Raw genomic sequence first — 21,374 nt, 5'->3', positions numbered from 1 at the left:
CCTCTCCCGTTGCGGAGCACATGCTCCGGACGCGCAGGCTCAGCGGCCATGGCTCACGGGCCCAGCCGCTCCGTGGCATGTGGGATCTTCCAGGACCGGGGCACGAACCCGCGTCCCCTGCATCGGCAGGCGGACTCTCAACCACTGTGCCACCAGGGAAGCCCCTGAAGTTCTTAATATTTTAATTTTCTAGTCAACCAGTACGGTTGATCAGTCAAACATTTAGATTATATCTCTATTTTATGAAGTTTAAGTTTGAATAGTTTTTATGGAAAATGATTTGTGTAGGAAGGAGTGATGCTGTCTCTAAAATAACAAAAAATAAGGGTATAAGAAACGTCTAGGTATATGTGCTCCTGTGTCCACCCTATGTGCCTCCATTCAGGGAAGTTACCCACATTCTCCTATTGCTTTATTTTTTCTGTTACATATTGATATAGTGCATGTTAATAAACAAGCAAAAATCTTTTAAGTAAAAAAGCCATCAATTTTCACACAAAAGATGCACCTATTTTTTTTTTAAGATGCACCTATTGATACAGATTTTTTAACTAAGCTCTAAAACGATTTGTGAAGGAGTAAGAAAGCACAGCTTTCTTGTAATCTTAGAAAGATTACAATCTATAGTAATAACAAAGTTTGCTTTTTATTCACTTAAAAAATTTAGTACCATATTTTAGTACCTTATTTACTATCAATATTTTAGTGCTATATTTTACAGTTCTCTTCTAACTCTGACTCTTAAAAAATATTCTAGGTCAAGACATGCAGAAACCAAACTTATTTGTAGATATTAGATATTATAATAAAGTGATTAAAAACAGGTCTAAATAAATAAAATCGAGTGACGTTACCGTAGCTAAGGAATCGTATTGGATCTCTTGTGATAAATCTAGATGTATATCAAGTCATGTAAAACAAATGCAATCCTACCAACCCTGCTGGGTAAACCTCAGGTTTATTACTGGGCTAAGAATGTACAGAAACCATCTACAAATCGAGCTGACAATTCCTCTGCAATGCTGACCCTTGTCTGGAGTTTACAGCATGAGCTTGGCTACTGGCCAAAATGAACAATGTTTAAATTTCTTTATGGCAGCTCAATGAGCTTTCAAACGTTCATCTGCTTTACCTACTGTGCTTACTAAAAAGCAAGCCAACACATTTCTCATTTCCTTTTCATCACTAATAAGAGCAACCATCAACCTTATGAAGGATATTGTCTGCTTTTACTTTCAGCTTTCTTTTTCCCAGTGGCTCTGCACTGAAGCACTAATAGAACACCATTATCTCACCCATCATCATTACACAGATTTGGATATAAAGCAGTGTATATCTTGTCACTAAAATATAACAACTATAAACAGTAAAACCCCTAGGGAATTACTTCTTTTCTTGAACATCGACATTTAAAAGTGTTTCTTTATATGAATAAAATAGTTGCTTTATGTAAGCCTTCATGTTCTGGAAAGCTTAAAAGTTTAGGAAATTTCTAATAGCAACACAAAATTTATAATGTATAACACCAAGAATCTTTTCAAAGAAAAATTAGTTTTATACATGATCCTCATGTAAAACAACCTGATTAGTAATTCAGGAAGCGTGTGCATTCTAAACTACATTTATTTACCTAAAAACGTGTAAAGATTTATGACTATGTGCTATCTCTCCAAATTTTGGAAATTATTCATATTATATTTATTAACTTATTTTGTATACTGTCTCATTCTAAAAGCAATGTAAAGAAACATAAGAATATAAGCAGCAGCCCAACACCAGCTGAAGTTCATTTTGATATTTTATACTTCACTCATCTTAATTTTTTTAGAAATAAATATGTTTAAGTACATTTATAAGTACACATATTATAATAATTATATAAGCTAAGTATATAATGCTAACGTATATATGTATGTAAACATACAATCTGCATATATGTATGCATCTACACATGCATACATATATGAATATAATATACATATACATGTTATATATGTCTATATACATATATACTTATGTGTACACATGCATATATGTGTATATTTTTTAATATATCAGTGTTTATGAGCTTCGAAAAAAACCCAGTATGTGTAGCATATATGTCAGCCATCTCCAAAATTCATTCCCAATCTGCCACTTGGAGATCTGTCAAGCTAATAATGAAGCATATTGTGCAAGCATACACATTGGGCACATAGCGGGTGTTTTGTGAGCCCTGGTTCCACACTCGCCATCATCTCCCATCAATCATGTCCTCAGCAACAGCAGGGGCAATGGAACTAGAAGCAGGGGTAATTAGAGGCTTGACTCAGTTCCACATGCCTGGAAAATAAAGGCCACAAATATCCTTTTAAAACATTTTTGTGTTATAATCTTACCCAGGTCAATACTGAAAAGAGAGGAAAGTATTATGTTAATGAATACGAAGTTCTTTCCTCTTTAAATAACTATTGTCAATCTTTTTTTCTTAATTCCAATAACTAAATTCTTCAGCCACTCCTTTAGCAGCAAGAACTTGCAAATTTTCACATTATGAAGCCGTGCAAAATATCATCAAAAGAAAGATATTAGCTTACTATATTAGAAAAAGGATTGGGTTTCAGAATTAGACAGACCTAAATTTACATCATGGCATTGTGACTAAATTTACATCATGGCATTGTGACACAGGGCAAATTAGTAAATTCTCTTAGCCCTTCCCTGGTAAAATGTGGCTAATAATATTTACCTTGTAAGGCTTAAGTTGAAGATTAAATGGTATGTTAATCACTGGGTACACACTAGGCAATCAATAAATGGCAATTCAAATGTATTTATGACTTATACTTGAGACAGGATACCCACAATTCAAGATGGAATCGATTACTATAAAATACTTTTTAAAAGGTGAATAATAGCGCACAAAGGGAATATAAAGGGAAAAAATAAAATTGTGAGTTTAGCATCAAAAAGACATGTTGAGAGGGTGTAGCTGTTTGCAGGATATAGGAAGAAACATAATTCTGTGTTCTTTTATAGGGAATGCAAACAAGATGCCATGACCGTGACATGAATCAATTTCCAAAAGTGAAAACAAGCCAGTAGCCCAAGGAACACAAGCACTTCTGGCATTGGAGCCAGAAGTAAATGTGAGGGGGTCTCAGAGAGAGGACATAATGAAAGGTATTGAATAACATCCTCAAAAGCATTTTTGCAGTAACTACAGCCTGAGCTGCACAGGCTATTTCTGAAAACACAGGCTGGTGGGCTTCAGATTCCTCACTTCCCCAGGTTCTCTATACTAGGGAGGCAGAGGGAACGCTAGTCACATACAAGTGCTCTGCACTCAAGGTCCAGTTTCACACTTACTAATTGTGTGTGACCTTGGACAATTGTGCAATTTCTCTAAGCCTCTAGTTTCCTCTCATGGGAAATGGGTACATGATAGTGGCTTCTTCATGGGCCATTGGGAGAATTAAAGGAAGTGCCAGCCTCAGTTACATGTCAGAGGACAGAAATGGCTGTTTTTAAAAGAAACAGCTGATGTGGAGGTGCTCCTCTAATTTTCAAAGAAGGGACAGTCATAGAACTAGAACCATAGGAACTTTTCATACAAAGGCTATTAATACAATACGTCCTGTAACATAACCACATTTACCTGTCAACTTTGCATTAGTATCACATTGCAGACTAAAGGGAGTCAAATGTCAGATTTGATTTCATGTCAGCATGTCAGAGTATCCTAAAAGGGAACTAACTTTGTAGCAGCTGTCTGAACCCTTTGCATGAGAAAATTCGCTCAGTCTCCAAAGGTTTTCTCCTTGGTATTTCTTTCATTACTCTGTTCACATTCTCAGTTCTTGTACTACCAAATCTTAGCGACTGACTGTCATAGTCACTTTTTCCAGCTCTGTGCAAGTAACATTCATTTCCTGTTTTTAAATATCCACCTTCATGTGAATATTCCTGAAATCTTTATTCTTTCTCCCAGATAAAGAATCTACATTTTGTTTTTCTTTGCATAAGTGTCACTTTCCAATTAGCTAAGCGGTTAGTAGGACTTCACATGCCTCCAAAAGTTATATAAATTTCTAAATAAATCCCAGAAAGGATGAGTCCTGAGGTAAAATCGTGAGTGAGATGCTTCAGCTTGGGTTCCAATTTAGGATCTGCTAGTGTATAATTTGACCTTTTAGCCTTAATTTATAGCTCTGTAAAAGGAGGGTTTATTCTAGACCAGGTTTTCTCAAACTTAACATGATTTGCCTTGATAATTCTTTGTTGTAGAGGCTGTCCTGTGCATTATAGGATATTTAGCAATATCTATGGCCTCTAAGCACTGGATGCCAATAGCAATCTACTCCCCCAGCTGTGACAACCAAAAATGTCTTCAGACATTGACAAATGTCCCTTGGAGGCAAAATTGCCTGGGTTGAGAATATTAGTCTAGGCTTTAAAATTCTATGAGTGGTACACTGAAAAAATCTGTATTAGCATTTGATTTCTTTATATTTCCAATAAAATCTAAATTCCTTGAGGGCAGGGACGTTTTTATGTTTGGTTCAGTGCCACACTTAGAGTGAATACTTGGTATAGTAGGCACTCATTAAATTTTTGTTGACAAAAATGAATAAATGATGGAATATCTAACTCCATAAAGATTGAAATCTCTCCATTTATTACATCTTTGTAACACATTTCGATGGGTCCTTAAACGATATTCGTCTTTCATGCTTATTCCACTTTTATTTCCTTATAAATATTGCCTTGCTTCCTTTTAACATAAATTCAGTTCATATATCCTTTAGAATCCAAGACACTTGGGAGCAAGAACTGTATTCTCTTTCTTCCCAATTCATCACATTAATCAATTCTGTATGTCAGAGAACCTTTATATGTGCTAAATTAGATTGAAATATTTCATATACTTTCAATACAGAAGCATGACACAGACAGTAAATGGACCCAAATTTCTGAAATATAGATTTTCTTCCCTAATAACTATCAGAGAAACAAAACTATTTCTTTCCAACCATTTACATACACAGGTTTGTTTCTGAGTTTCACAAACCTTTATGTGTTCTTTATGCATTCATTCAGGAATGGTATTCTCCCATTCCATAGCATATGCTTTCTCTTTTCTTGTTGAAAGTGAGTCTTCATGTCAAAAAGTAGCAGCTGTTCTCAATTAGAGCATCCGCTTTTAACCTTTTGTGGCTTTGTAACTGACCACTGAACAGAGAGTTCAGGAATATTTTACATTCAGGGTCCTTTGCTATTAGAAGCCATTCTTACTTCTTATTTTTTAAAAATAATACAAAAAATCTGTAACTGATCATATGATGATTATGAGTTTCATGATCTTGACTCTCCCTTGGGATTCCTGGTCTCCTCTCACAGAGCAAATATGTGATAAGATGTCCACATCGTGATTGTTTCTAAAAGACTATCAACAGTTATGCATCTTAGAGGACTACAGGAACAGCGGTAGATGAAAACATGACCAAAGTTTTATTCTAGTATAGTTCTATTATTATCACAGATTCTGTTCTCTAAAAAAGGTGTCCATAAGTGATTTTAGAGTTATCTGCCAATAGGATTGTTTTCCCGCATCCTGGAAGATGAGAAGCTACAATAGCAGAGTATACATGCAGTCTTTCTAGTCATATGATTCTTTCCAAACGGCTCTGATTGGGGAGATTTTCATCAAATATTATCAGAACTCATACTTCTCTCTACAATTGCTCTCTATTAAAGTTTAGTGCCAGCTGTCAGAGCTGTAATGTAAACCCTTATTAGCTCTTGTAAGTTCTACTCTGGAACTAATAAGGGATTGTCAAAACTACCCAAACACAGACAGAAATGGGGGGATAAATCACAGAAAAGAAGATGGAAAGTGTTCAATGAATCTGTATTAGCAAAACAATCTTTGTGAAACTATTACCAATGAATTTCACAAAATCTGTGTATCTCAAGAGGGAGAAAAAGATCTAGTTCTCTGTTTATTTTGCATAGGGTTTGATTCTCTTTCTTCTAGGAGGGGTTGACTAAAAACAATAAAACAAATTGGAAAAGTTAATGAAATATCAATAATCTTTTTAGAATCGCTCCATGTATTCTGAAAAAAAATTACACTGCATTCCTCAAATTTTAAAATATATGTTTTGATAATATCTGAACCTCTAGAAAGAAAAAGCATAAGTTTGAAAAATTGAAGATGAATATTCTTTGCAAAAGCCATAGATTATATAATACCTTAGCTTTAAAATTTTTTTTACATAATGGCATACAGCAAATCAGAACCAAGGAAGGCTTTCTATATAAACCCCAAAGTAAACTAAGTTAAAGAAATGAAATTTTAACACTTCCTGCAAGGTCCAACTAGGTTTAATGTTAAATTACTATGGCAGATCCACGAGTTATTTGACAAGGTGATATTCATTAAGATGGCAAAGTAAATATAAATTTTATATATCCAAAACAACCAATATTCCACCTTTCACAGGTATGGCTTTTTCTTGGAAAATTCTCATCACTTTTCATATGAGTCTACATTTAATAGATATTTTGTAAGTGTTATCAGAGCAATATTCTGATCCTCCTTTGAAAATGAGGCTGAAAATGCAGTGACAGAAACAACATATTTCAAGGAAAATCAGAGCTATTTTACTTTCTGCAACTGACATTATTTTTTCCATGTCTTAGACTCTCATAGTGAACACGCTCCTGGGAACCTTAATCCATACTTGTCACAGACAGACTCTCAAACAAACTGCACAATGAGCAAATTATTTGTGTTCCCCAAAGACTATACATTTGGCATATCAGTGTTACCTAAATTATTATGTGCAGCTTTGAAACACAGGACCAGAGGAAGTATATGAAAGTTCAAAGACCTTATCATAGTTAAAAATAAAAGAAAAAAAGAACAGAACTTTATATCCTAAAAGCAAATACCCTATAGCTATTTGATAAGGGATGATTGGTTAGAACCTCAGGAAAATACCTTAATACTGATATATCCAGGTTAGGATAAAGAGTAGTAAAACACTTAATGAAAGAAGAAATGTCTTACTATTTATTCCTCTTTGAACAATATAATTGATATTATATAACTAAAGATAATCCATATAAGGTAAAATAAACGATATTTTACTAAAACACTGTAATTCTTATTTAGTTATAATCTTGTGTGAGAATGTTAACATCTATAAAACTGCCTGTGATTTTTAAGGTCTTTTATGTTGGTTCATTGCTGATTATTTAACTTGTTCTTATTCATTATGAGGTATTTAAATAGTTAGATATCATTCTGTTCTACTCTGTAAATTTAACAGCAGTTATATCTTTCCTAAGTATGTTTGCAATTAAATTGTCTGTGACTGCTCAAAATAATCTGATTTGTAGTATATACAGAACAAAGATTCCACATTTCTTTCTAGTATCTTAAACCTGCAAATCTACGGTTTAAATTTATACTGTTTGTTTTTATACAGACGAAAGATGAACTACAATACTTAAGTCACAAATCAAATACACTCCCTTACTTTTCCTCTCTTTCTCATATTTGAAAGTTTTTAGTTAATTACTGTTTACATAGCGTGTTGACATAATTTGACTGAAAGTTTCCATTAATATCACATAGTAATTCATGTAAGCACATTTGGCACTTACTTCATACAATTTATACTGTTTCCTCCACTGCTATTTTTTTTTTTTTTTTTATTTTTTGGGTGATTCTCAAGTGAACATAGTAAATACCTAAAGTAAATCAAATAGATATAGTTTTTTTTTCTATATAGAGTCAAGTAAATTGGTTTGACAAATATTTTTACTTACTTGATTACTTATTTTTGATTCCCATGATTTCTTCAAGGAAAGAACATTATTTATTATTATATCCTCATCAACTATCTAGTCTTGTATACAAAAAATGTTAGGGCATAAAACAGTAGGCAAAAATTCTAGGTTTAACATTTTGGAAATGTAGCAATTTTATTTTACTATTGTCATTGTTTGCTTGTTTCCTAAATTATATGTTTTTAAATCAGTTAAAATCTGAAAGTCTTTCTGGGTATACAATATAAAAATGTCTATGTGTAAATTCAAGGCCACTTTTGAAAAATCGGTGGAAAAGACCTGTGTTAGAGAAAATAAGAGACTGAGTCAAATACCAGATGGGAAAAATCAAGGTTACTAATCTTTAGAAGAAGAAAAATGCTTACACCTAAAGCAATTAGAGAAAGAAGAACAAAGAAACCCCAAAGTTAGCAGAAGGAAAGAACTCATAAAGATCAGATCAGAAATAAATGAAAAATAAATGAAGGAAACAATAGCAAAGATCAATAAAACTAAAAGCTGGTTCTTTGAGAAGATAAACAAAATTGATAAACCATTAGTCAGACTCATTAAGAAAAAAAAGGAGAAGACGCAAATCAATAGAATTAGAAGGGAAAAAGGAGAAGAAACAACTGACACTGCAGAAATACAAAGGATCATGAGAGAGTACTACAAAAAACTATATGCCAATAAAATGGACAACCTGGAAGAAATGGACACATTCTTAGAAAAGCACAAGCTTCTGAGACTGAACCAGGAAGAAACAGAAAATATAAACAGACCAATCATAAGCACTGAAATTAAAACTGTGATTAAAAATCTTCCAACAAACAAAAGCCCGGTACCAGAGGGCTTCACAGGCAAATTCTATCAAACATTTAGAGAAGAGCTAACACCTATCCTTCTCAAACTCTTCCAAAATATAGCAGAGGGAGGAACACTCCCAAACTCATTCTACAAGGCCACCATCAGCCTGATACCAAAACCAGACAAAGATGTCACAAAGAAAGAAAACTACAGACCAATATCACTGATGAACACAGATGGAAAAATCCTCAACAAAATAAAAGCAAACAGAATCCAACAGCACAGTAAAAGGATAATACACAGTGATCAAGTGGGGTTTATCCCAGGAATGAAAGGATTCTTCAATATACACAAATCAATTAATGTGATACACCATATTAACAAATTGAAGGAGAAAAACCATACACTTATCTCAATAGATGCAGAAAAAGTTTTCGACAAAATTCAACACCATTTATGATAAAAACCCTCCAGAAAGTAGGCAAAGCGGGAACTTAACATAATAAAGGCAATATATGACAAACCCACAGCCAACATCATCCTCAATGGTGAAAAACTGAAACTATTTCCACTAAGATCAGGAATAACACAAGTTTGCCCACTCTCAACTGCTATTATTCAACATTGCTTTGGAAGTTATAGCCACAGCAATCAGAGAAGAAAAAGAAATAAAAGGAATCCAAATCGGAAAAGAAGAAGTAAAGCTGTCACTGTTTGCAGATGACATGATACTATACATAGAGAATCCTAAAGATGCTACCAGGAAACTACTAGAGCTAATCAATGAGCTTGGTAAAGTAGCAGAATACAAAATTAATGCACAGAAATCTCTTTTATTTCTATACACTAATGATGAAAAATCTGAAAGTGAAATTAAGTAAACACTCCCATTTACCATTGCAACAAAAAGAATAAAATACCTAGGAATGAACCTACCTAAGGAGACAAAAGACCTGTATGCAGAAAACTATAAGACACTGGTGAAAGAAATTAAAGATGATACAAACAGATGGAGAGATATACCATGTTCTTGGATCAGAAGAATCAACATTGTGAAAATGACTTTACTACCCAAAGCAATCTATAGATTCAATGCAATCCCTATCAAACTACCACTGGCATTTTTCACAGAAGTAGAACAAAAAATTTCACAATTTGTATGGAAACACAAAAGACCCCGGATAGCCAAAGCATTCTTGAGAAAGGAAAATGGAGCTGGAGGAATCAGGCTCCCTGACTTCAGTCTATACTACAAAGTTACAGTAATCAAGACAGTATGGTACTGGCACAAAAACAAAAATGTAGATCAATGGAACAGGATAGAAAGCCCAGAGATAAACCCACGCACATATGGCCACCTTATTTTTTTTTTTTTTTGTGGTATGTGGGCCTCTCACTGTTGTGGCCTCTCCTGTTGCAGAGCACAGGCTCTGGACGCGCAGGCTTAGCGGCCATGGCTCACGGGCCCAGCTGCTCCGTGGCATGTGGGATCTTCCCAGACCGGGGCATGAACTCACATCCCCTGCATCGGCAGGCGGACTCTCAACCACTGTGCCACCAGGGGAGCCCTGGTCACCTTATTTTTGATAAAGGAGGCAAGAATATACAATGAAGAAAAGAGAGCCTCTTCAGTAAGTGGTGCTGGGAACATTGGACAGCTACAGGTAAAAGAATGACATTAGAACACTCCCTAACACCATACTCAAAAATAAACTCAAAATGGATTAAAGACCTAAATGGAAGGCCAGACACAATCAAACTCTCAGAGGAAAAGACAGGCAGAACACTTTATGACATAAATCACAGCAAGATCCTTTTTGACCCACCTCCTAGAGAAATGGAAATAAAAACAAAAATAAACAACTGGGACTTAATGAAACTTAAAAGCTTTTGCACAGCAAAGGAAACCATAAACAAGACAAAACCACAACCCTCAGAATGCGAGAAAATATTTGCAAATGAAGCAACTGACAAAGGATTAATTGCCAAAATTTACAAGCAGCTCATGCAGCTCAATATCAAAAAAGCAAACAGCCCAATCCAAAAATGGGCAGAAGACCTAAATAGACATTTCTCCAAAGAAGATATACAGATTACCAACAGATACATGAAAGAATGCTCAACATTATTAATCATTAGAGAAATGCAAATCAAAACTACAATGAGATATCACCTCACACCACTCAGAATGGCCATCATTAAATAATCTACAAACAAATGCTGGAGAGGCTGTGGAGAAAAGGGAACCCTCTTGCACTGTTGGTGGGAAGGTAAATTGATACAGCCACTATGGGGAACAGTATGGAGGTTCCTTAAGAAACTAAAAATAGAACTACCATATGACCCAGCAATCCCACTACTGGGCATATACCCTGAGAAAACCATAATTCAGAAAGAGACATGTTCCACAATGTTCATTGAAGCTCTATTTACAATAGCCAGGAGATGGAAACAACCTAAGTGTCCATCGACAGATGAATGGTTAAGGAAGATGTGGCACATATATACAATGGAACATTACTCAGCCATAAAAATAAACAAAATTGTGTTATTTGTAGTGAGTTGGATGGACCTAGGGTCTGTCATACAGAGTGAAGTAAGTCAGAAAGAGAAAAACAAATACTGTATCCTAACACACATATATGGAATCTAAAAAAAAAAGAAAGAAAAAAGAAAAAGGTCATGAAGAACCTAGGAGAAGGATGGGAATAAAGATGCAAACCTACTAGAGAATGGACTTGAGGACACGGGGAGGGGGGAGGGTAAGCTGCGAGAAAGTGAGAGAGTGGCAGGTACATATATATACTACCAAATGTAAAACTGATAGCTAGTGGGAAGCAGCCGTATAGCACAGGGAGGTCAGCTCGGTGCTTTGTGACCACCTAGAGGCGTGGGATAGGGAGGGTGGGAGGGAGATGCAAGAGGGAGGAGATATGGGGATATATGTATACATATAGCTGATTCACTTTGTTATTAAGCAGAAACTAATACAGCATTGTAAAGCAATTATACTCCAATAAAGATGTTAAAAAAAAAGGATGGAAAATGAAAGCTAACAACAGCAACAAATAGAGGAAATATCACCTATGATTGAACAGACTAGAGGCTTAATGGAACTAAAAATGATGTCCCCTCAGAAAAGAAAACTCCTGTTTGGAAGAAGGTGGACAACCAATTAATGAATAATGAATATACGTAAATTCATTAAAGACAGTTGCTCTCCCTCAAGGTATCTCTAAGTTCTAATGTTTAAGTTAGAAGAGAGACTGTTGAATTGGTGTCTGTCATATGTAAGTGTTTTAACACAGATTTAAACAAGAGAGCAAGGAAGGTTATACAATCCAATGATACTAATGTATGACAATAATGATGTTGTTCAAATACTATTACCCTGTGCTAGATACTCTGCAATGGGCTATGTATACATTCGCTGGCAATTCTAAGGGGTAGATATTGTTGCTCCCCTTTTGTGGATAAGGAAACTGGGGCTCAAATTGTTTATCCACACAGCATTTCTGGGACTCTTGAGCCCAAGCACTTGTCAGTGACAAGAGCCTTTGGCTAAATGAACAATTAGATGCAAACTGAAGGTTGAGGACAAAATTGAGGAAGTTTTCTGAATCATGTTAATACTACCACAAGTTATTATATAAATTGGTGAGAAGATGTAAAAACTTGAATTAATTAAAGGTTTTATAGCTATTATATAAAGCTGTCAGAACGTATCTGTTTTATTTGAAAGTTATTTACATTTTTACTTACTGACATAATTTTTATTCAAATAAATTCTTTGGTCTGAAAAGTCATGGGATGCAACAGTTAAAGGCAAAGTGGGAATGGAGTGCTGTCATTTTAAATTCAGGGAACATGAATAAAATTTTTACAGATCAAGGTAAGAAGCCTGATAATCTCAGTGCAGTCATTACAGGATGAATAAATGCCTTAAGTACTAAGTGTGTAAAATTAAGGGATAAAGTTATTTTAGCATCTTCATAAGTAGTTAGATCCTTGCTTTATTATAGGTATGAAACTAGTGGAAATTGATTTTTGCAAGCCAGAAAAATAATATTCATCATAAATTCACAAAAGAGAAAAAGTATTCTCTTGGCTACTATATAACGTATTGTTATTACTTTTCATAATCTATTTATTACTATAATGGTAGTTCAGATGATTCCAGTCTTAGTGTGTTGCAACTGTAGGTGACCTAATAGTCAAATGCATTCATTTAAAATTAGACATGATATACATCTTTATGTGCAAGATATTCTTATGAACCTAGTGGATTCCAAGATATATAATGCGAGGTATGCTCTCTCCAGAACTTACATTCCAAGAATGCATAGTTGGCATAGAAATCTCCCAATAATTATTAATCTAGTATGTATCAAATTGAAAACTTCATCAATTATACTCTGCTAGGTTGTAGGCACAATGTCCTTTAAAGAGACATGATGTAGTTCCTCCCCTCAAGAAACTTCCAGTCTGAAAACAACTGTAAAGAAATGCTTCTGAATTCATTAAAACATATGAACACCTCGTACTTCTAGAAGATGCACAAAGACTAAGTAGGTGCTAAGAAACATCTAAGGTTTTCAATTTTCTTTAGCTCCTCTGTCAGAGCAAGCAAAATCTTTAAATCATTGTTACTGTAGGCTTGACTGCTTCTTCTTTTTTTTTTTTTTTTTTGCGGTACACGGGCCTCTCACTGTTGTGGCCTCTCCCGCTGCGGAGCACAGGCTCCAGACGCGCAGGCTCAGCGGCCATGGCTCACGGGCCCAGCCGCTCCGCGGCATGAGGGATCTTCCCAGACCGGGGCACGAATCTGTGTCCCCTGCATCGGCAGGCGGACTCTCAATCACTGCGCCACCAGGGAAGCCCTTGACTGCTTCTTTAAGAGACTTTCTGAACAGACAGAGCCATGGGTAAAGAGTAAGAGTTGGCAGGTGAAAAAAACATAATTACAGATAACCATCAAGAAATCTAGATGTCTTCATATGTCACATCAAACACACTTTTCTACTCAGTTGCTAATGTACAAGAACAAGGAATAAAGTTAGCATTCCACAATGAACACACACAGATAAAACACAGGGCAACAGATTCTTCAGTGACATTAATAAGGTATTTGGTACATTAAGCTAAACAAAGTTTGTAGGAGGAAGGAATATTTATAGTAACTGCCTGCTATCTGCCTGAAATGTAATTAATTGACTATATAAAAAGCCATTAGCATTCTCATTTCTTCTCTCCAAACTAAATTAAAACAGATAACATAATTCATTAGCTAGGATTATATATATATATATACACACACACACACACACATAACACAAATTTCCCTATGTATTAACGTGAAATTTCCCTACACCTCCAATCTTAAAAAGTGAAAAGTGTTATGCTGAGATGTAAGAAGGATTTCTCAAGTGAAATGAACCAAGTAAATCTTGATTGTCAATGACAGAAAGCAAATGATTAAGTCTCATAATTTTAATTTTTCAATCTGGTTAAAAAGAGGTTTACTGACATCCTATAATAACAACTCAACCTGTAATTTGACCATACTCTCAACATTCAGCAAGTTTGCCCAAATCTCAGGAACATGGCCCAAATAAGGTTTAAGCCACACACACAGTAACTTAAAAGAGATGCCATGAGAGATAATTTATTTAAAGAAAGGCCATATTTTAAAATTATATATTAGAGAAATTGCTAGAACCAAGTTGATGCATGACTTCTTACTTTCCTTACTAATGTTTATATTACCTCTTATTTTAAGTTTGTGTGGTTACTTTTATGTGCATTTCTATCTTACCAAATTCGTTATAGTAAATACTCTCTACCCTCCTGTAGGTGCTTTTTCCTGTATTTCCAGTTTAGTTGGTATGCAATTCCTAAATGATGCTTTAGTTACTAATATTTCTTTCACTATTCCCTTATTTCCTCTCTCTAACCAGTCCTTGAAAGAGAGAGATGCATCATCTTCTAGAAGGGAGATACGCTGACTTATTCATCTATGTTTCTCTGGTGTCTGGTACATTATTACATAGAACTTACAGATGGTTACAGATATTGAATTAAATTTGGTAGACTTTTTGGCATATCTAAGATGTTTGTCAATCCACATATCCAAATTTTGTTAGACATCACCTGGGCTAAGCTTAGTCTTCCCATGACATTTTGGCTAGTAATTCTTTCTTAAAAACCTAGAAACAGAAAGATGTGATAAGTAAACTGAAACAGATGAACCTTATATTGACAGATTCTTGGTTAACTTTGTGCTGATTCTCTATGGTCCTACTCATCCTTCAATACACAGTACTCTAACTCCAGTAGAATCTATGTACCTATGGGATTTCCTGGTCTCTGCCACCACTGGACTGAATCACAGGGAAGAAGTGTGGGTTGAGGTTACAACTGCAACCTTTAGAATCAGACTGCCTGGTTTCAGACTGCAACTTCAGCACTCACTAAGAGACCTAAGGCAAGATATTTAACTTATCAAAGTTTTTCTTCTCATTTTAAAAATGGAGATAATAATAAGGATGTACTTATCGGTTATTTTGAAGGATAAATGAGATAAATCATGGACATAACTTAGCAAATCAGCACAGTGTCTGGCATCCAATAAGTGCTTAATGAATATTTTTAAAAATCTCTGAATTCTTACTACACTTCTCAGAATGAAGTAGATGCTCCTTGAATATTTGTTGAAACAAAGTGAGTGAGTCTTGTTTTCCTCTGCTTTAGGTAACTGTAAGCCTATGGTTGCTGATCATTGTGTTATAAAATTATCCTGAGGTGTTTAAAATCTGGCTCTATGTGTATGTCAAGGTATTGTTCCATCCTTTTGTAAAACGAAACAAAACAAAACAAAAATGAACTCATGAAATACAGGAAATCTATTTAGTTATCTTTTTCACCTGTATCTTTTCTAAGTATTACCATTCCTTTTGTGTGCCTGAATTGAAGTACTGCTGATAAAACAATGACTTGTGAGAGTCATAAGCTATTCTGACTAGTCCACAAGCTTATTAAAAACCAACCAAATTTTTAAAATTAAAAAAGGAAAGCATAACAAACACCATCACTACCACTGACAACAACAGCAAAATTACAAGTCTCAAGCCATGATGGCTTACTCTATTACAGATACCAGGCCAGAATTAATTGGTTGAGTATTGGATTTTTAAGACATAGTAGACTATGCACTAAACTGACCTATTAAAAGAAATATTTGTTAAAATAAAGTTGGTTTAGACTAGGTACTACATGTAAATCAGCAAGAAATAGAATACCTTGTCACATCGTCTAATAATCTGAGTACACAAAGGTTTTCTTTACTTATTACAAAAAGAGAGGAAGCCAAAATTCACCTGGCAACATCAGCAAATGTCAAGATATAACCATAAGAACAAGCTGCACCTTTAAGTTACATCACTGAAAAGTCAGTCCCAATCATATCCCATTTCATGTGCTATCTCTAATTCTACTATAATTATTTTTATTGGTTTATCTTCAAGATTTTTTCTTAGAATAAAAAATTCTATGCTATTTACGCATACGTATCTCTTATTCTGCAACCAGTATTTTTAAATGTTGAAAATGTCTGTGATAATATAGCATCACTATATCAAGGAGGTGCTATTGATGTCCTTCAATATAATAAACTACAAGACTCAAGGATGTAAAAATTTGACATAATTATTATCTCCAGGAGTAATTTTAACATAGGGTACCACTGAGTAGAATAATAGTTACTTTAAAGAAGTGGTTCAGTAAATTAAAATGAGGTTAAAAATAGAAGCAATTATGAATCTATTGTGAACTTTCTGAAAACAACTTAATGTGACTCTTTTTTTAAATTCTTCTACTAGTTATTTTGTCCTCAAGACAGCATGTAATATAGGCTAATTATATGTATGTTTTATTTATTTTTATTAACATTTTTATGATTCTATTTACTTGCTGATACTTATTTTTCTATTTCTTGTAACTTTGAATGAAATATAAAGTATCATATAAAATTATTTAAAACCCAAACATCCAAACAATGATTAGGTTTCTTGCTCAATGGAATATTTTATGAGATAGCTCAACATATATTGATATATATTGTTGAGACAGGGACACACTATTCCTTTCTTGGTGTGGACATCAGAGACTGCATCAGCAGAAACCAAACTGGAGGGAATGGACAATTTTTCATCTTCCTGATCTAGGCCTTTAAAATAAATCACACAAATATATCACAAACAATACCATAGTGATAAAATATAATTCAAAGTGGAATATAAAGGCTATTGAGACTTCTCTCCACTCATGAATATACATAAGCAAGTAGTAGCTAGTATGTTGTTCCAATTTTAGAATTTTCAAAGCCATACTTAGTAAGAGTATCATGATGGCTCTTGTCAAGGACCTAAATAACACAGAGAAATATCAGACTAGAGTGTACCATTTGCTGTCATTAAAAAGAAATTCTATAAACTACCTATAGTCAAAAGCAAAATGCTATATTCTGTTCAGATTCTTAGAAAGGTCAATTTTTGTATAACATAGATTCATTTCTTCCACATGGACTTGAGTCCTACTGAATGGCCACAAGTAGAATATCAAACTCAATTCTTTTGACAGAGTTTAACAGCAAACAAAGGTATTAACACAGACTAGATTTCAAGGACTAGTTACTTAAGTTCTCCTGTGTATTTATACATTTAAAAATTTAATAATAATTTCACTGTGTCCTTAAACACAAAACCTTGCCTAATGCTAAACAACAAATTTGAGGATTAAGTGGAATTTATCATCTGATATAATCTTCTACGGAAAAGATTATCTTTTAATTGATTTTACTTCAAGTGCAAAGAGATTTTTAATAAAAATCAACTTGATGACACAGTTCAGGTTCTCTGATTCTATATAAAGGATCAAATATGCATTCCCACCTAAGATGTGGTATATATATATGTATATATATACACACATATATATATTTCCTCCTGAGCAGCCAAAAGGGCCAAATCATGAATCAAAATTTAAAAATTTTTACATTACTCCTCTATACGTTAAACACTGAAGGACCAAACCTGGATTTTTAAGTAAAATAATTTTTATTAAACACTAATGCTTTGTAAGTAAACCCGTATTTTAAGCACAGGTGTCACTGAAGAAAATACTATATTTTATAGCAAAGAATTACCTATTGCTATGAGAGTGATGAGCACAAATGTAAATAGTCAATGCAGGATCTAATTCTGTTAGACTCAGATTAGCTGAGTGCCAATGATATTTCTTCCCTCTACATAAAAGAGACAGAGACTTTTTTTCTTTCAGTTCGTCTAGTGGGGTGTAAGCCAGCACCACATAATCAAACATGCTAATATTTCTACATCAAATTATGAATCATCACATCAAGTGGGATGGATAAATGTAGTCTATAAATAGACTCTGTTCAGTTTGAGACATGTTTTGCTGCCAAGTGAGTTCAGGTTGGGTTCATTCCTTTCAATTACTCTACCATAAATTCACAGGTAAGAAATACCACTGCAGGGAAAATAGAGAAGACTCTTACCTTGGCACATAAAACCTCTTTCTTCATAGCCAGCATTGCATGAGCACTTGCCAATGGGTACAAGCCATTCACCTTCTGTACTACAGTACATCCTGGGAGGATCTTCCTCCTTAGAATTGTTAACACAAGAACCTCTAACTTCCACCAGGGACTGGGAATCCATGGGTACTGTGTCTGGAAACATAGCCAGATTCTTCACTGTAAACGGACACTTTTTGAAGTACACTCTCACAGACACTAAGGCAACACAAGCACCAACGTCTTGAAAAGCCAAATAAAATCCCTTTTTGTTGACAGGACCTACTTCTCTAACCTCGGTGTTGAGTTTAAGAATACGGTCCCCAAGATCCATTTGTGTGAAACTTTCATCAGCTGCAATGGTGTCAATCTTTGTAAACTGATGTTCTCGGAATTTGACCCCATGATCATCATCAGACTCCATGTAGTATAGGTTGAAAGTCTCCTTGCAAGTTCCCAAAACCAATGGAATACTATTGCAGTCCCGGAGAGTGAACTTGAGCTCCACGTAGATCTTCTGAGCTGAGTTCCTGGGGACCCAGTTTGTCCTCAGCCAATTATTTTGACTATGATCCATGACATTGCACACCTGGTAAGTCCTGATGGGTGTGTAATGTTCATCAACACCGCTGATCTCTTCCCACTTGAAGAATCAAAGAAGAAAAAAAGAGAGGCAGAATTAATGAGTTAAGCATGATGAATAATAGTGCACATAAGATGAGGGTGTCAATGGAATCACAAGAAATACAAAATAAATGAGCAGAAACTGCTTAAAAAAGTTTCAAGACTTTTTAGAACAGTGAAGCAGTGCTGTCTTTGATCCTTAGACAGGTTTTGAGAAGTTTTTAAGTTAGCAACACATTGTTTGTGTTACTTATTATTCTACAACTATTATACCATCTGTTTCTATTACTCCTGTGTCTACGCTTTCTTTATACCATGCCCAGGTTAGCCTATATTGCTACCAGGAAAATACATATTTTTCCATGTCATACTAGAGTTCTAATCTTCTATGGCTCCCCATTACCTATGCAATAACTTCACACTCTTTAGTTTGGTATTTGTGTTTTTCCAAAAACTGGTCTCAACCTGCATTTAATTTTTTCTAAAAGTTTGAATTGAGATTAGTGAATTATATGTTCCACTTATGCACATACTATGTTCTTGTCAATGTGAACATTTTTTACTGTTTTCAAAAGAAATATTGGATCTTCTTTTTTTATGCTATAAAAAAAAGAGAGCACTGGTCTGTGCTCTTTTCTCCTTGATGTTTCCCATAACCCTGCCATGCTTAAGAAACTTTCTGCTTTATATGATATTTATTAAATACCTTTTTTATAAAATTTAATTCATGATACATGCTTAGATTAGTTTAATTTTGTTTCATATGCATTTGTTAGATTTTAGACCTCTTCATATCCTCTATAATATGCAGCACACAACTTCACCTTTTGGGAGATGCATAAAAATTATTTTTTTCTTTTAATATATGTAGGAATAAATCAAGAAAATAATAAATATAAAGTTCTTAGAGAATATATTTTAATTTTGTAAATAAATAAATAAATGAAATCCTTCTGAAGCCCATTAGAAATGGGTTCCTAAATTTTTCTCCATTAAGAGAGTTACTTATTTTCATAAGGAGTACGTTTTAAATACTTTTAAACTAAATCAATGGCATTTAAAGTGTATTAACATTTTTTCTATTTATTAAAAACACATAGGAATGCCAATCTACAACTTCTAGTCACAAAATGAGATAAAATGTTATTTTTTTTAATTTGATGGTAACCAAAAGCAAAGAAATATGGCATTTATTTGGCCTTTGAACCTCATTAGAGGAGAAAATAATTATTTACATTAGGGTGTTTGAATATCAAAAGCAATTAGTGGACCCCACCAGTGTGAGAAACACAGTTTTAGAACTCCTTATTCCCCTTAGCTCTCCTACCAATCTAAGAGCAAAACAAAAGCAAATAATTAAATAGCACTTATTTTAATAACTTCGATCATTCAGGGTCTGGAATATGAGAGGCACTCATTTTCTGGAGCAAAATTGGCTAGTCTTCATTGTCACGCCCAAGATCAAACAAAGGAACAAATTTTGATTATTTTAGAAAACCCTAGCTCTAATATACAAGATATATCTATATCTTAATATAAGAAAATACTCATACTGTATTTTTAATAATAACCAATATATCATTTTCAAACATCCACTCTATAAATGTATTATACGGAGAGCTTTAAAGAAGAAAAGTATACATGAGATTCTCAGTTCTGAGGATTTTACACTTAGGTGCCTATAATAATAAAGTCACATTCAAAACAAAATTAATGTATAACTTTAATATCAGAAAAAATTAAACAGAGTGAACTGAGTTGGAGCTCTGAAAAACTGTGATGTTAAAAAGTTAGTATTACGTTGTATCTTCTCTATTCCCATTACATTGGTTCTACAATGGCATTGTAAAGCACAGAGCTAACAAAATCTTCAGAGAATAAATGTTTTCTGTGGGCATTTTATAGAACATTAAATCATGGACATAATTATTTAAAAATTAACCAACTGATTTAAAAATTTTTAGTTCAAGATTTCCTTATCAGAATAGATATGAGATTGTACTTCGACTGATGAATCATTTGCAAGTTTCTCCTGCTATGGACAGCATTTTACTAGACATCAAACAGAAATCACACTATGTAAAGATTTTCATAATTCAATGTAAAATATGATTTTAATTATGGAGATCTCACTGTATTTAACATTTTCCTCTCAACGCTAATTGGCAAGCTATCACAAGTCCTTGAATGCAGAGGTACAAATTGCAAGAAGATAATGCAAACAGCACCAGCATGCTTTGCACATGAAAAGGTTGCAGAGAGCAACTGTCACTTCATTAATTTGTCATGAAGACCATATTGCCTGTAAGCGATGGTGGCTTGCCATCTCAGACCACTTGCAAAAAACAGCAGACTCTAGCATTTGCTGAGGGCTAGACAGTGGAAATAAAATTCCTAAATGAGCATTTTTGCAACAGCAACGCAACAACAGGAATCATTAATTAAAGTTGCTGTTGTAATGCTTACATTTTATAAATTTAAAGAATACTCATATTTACCCTATCTTCCTATTCCAAGAACTAATGGATATGTT

The 21,374-nt window shown here is 34.2% G+C and overlaps 1 protein-coding gene across 3 annotated transcripts in view; it reads right to left on the bottom strand.

The window, feature by feature from the left end:
- Window positions 1-21,374, bottom strand: part of EPHA3 (EPH receptor A3) — a 365,092-nt gene that overhangs the window by 251,140 nt on the left and 92,578 nt on the right. For all 3 annotated transcript variants that reach the window (XM_027102800.1, XM_027102802.1, XM_027102801.1), the window contains exon 3: window positions 18,200-18,860. In XM_027102800.1, coding sequence (XP_026958601.1) covers window positions 18,200-18,860 — 661 coding nt within the window. The remainder of the gene's footprint in view (window positions 1-18,199; window positions 18,861-21,374) is intronic.

The sequence above is a fragment of the Aethalodelphis obliquidens genome, unplaced genomic scaffold (genome assembly GCF_003676395.1).
Source record: "Aethalodelphis obliquidens isolate GAN/ISIS:26980383/991018 unplaced genomic scaffold, ASM367639v1 scaffold1, whole genome shotgun sequence".
Taxonomy (NCBI): Eukaryota; Metazoa; Chordata; class Mammalia; order Artiodactyla; family Delphinidae; genus Aethalodelphis; species Aethalodelphis obliquidens.
Note: the sequence above shows the minus strand (reverse complement) of the source record. Positions and strands in the feature narration are given on the sequence as shown.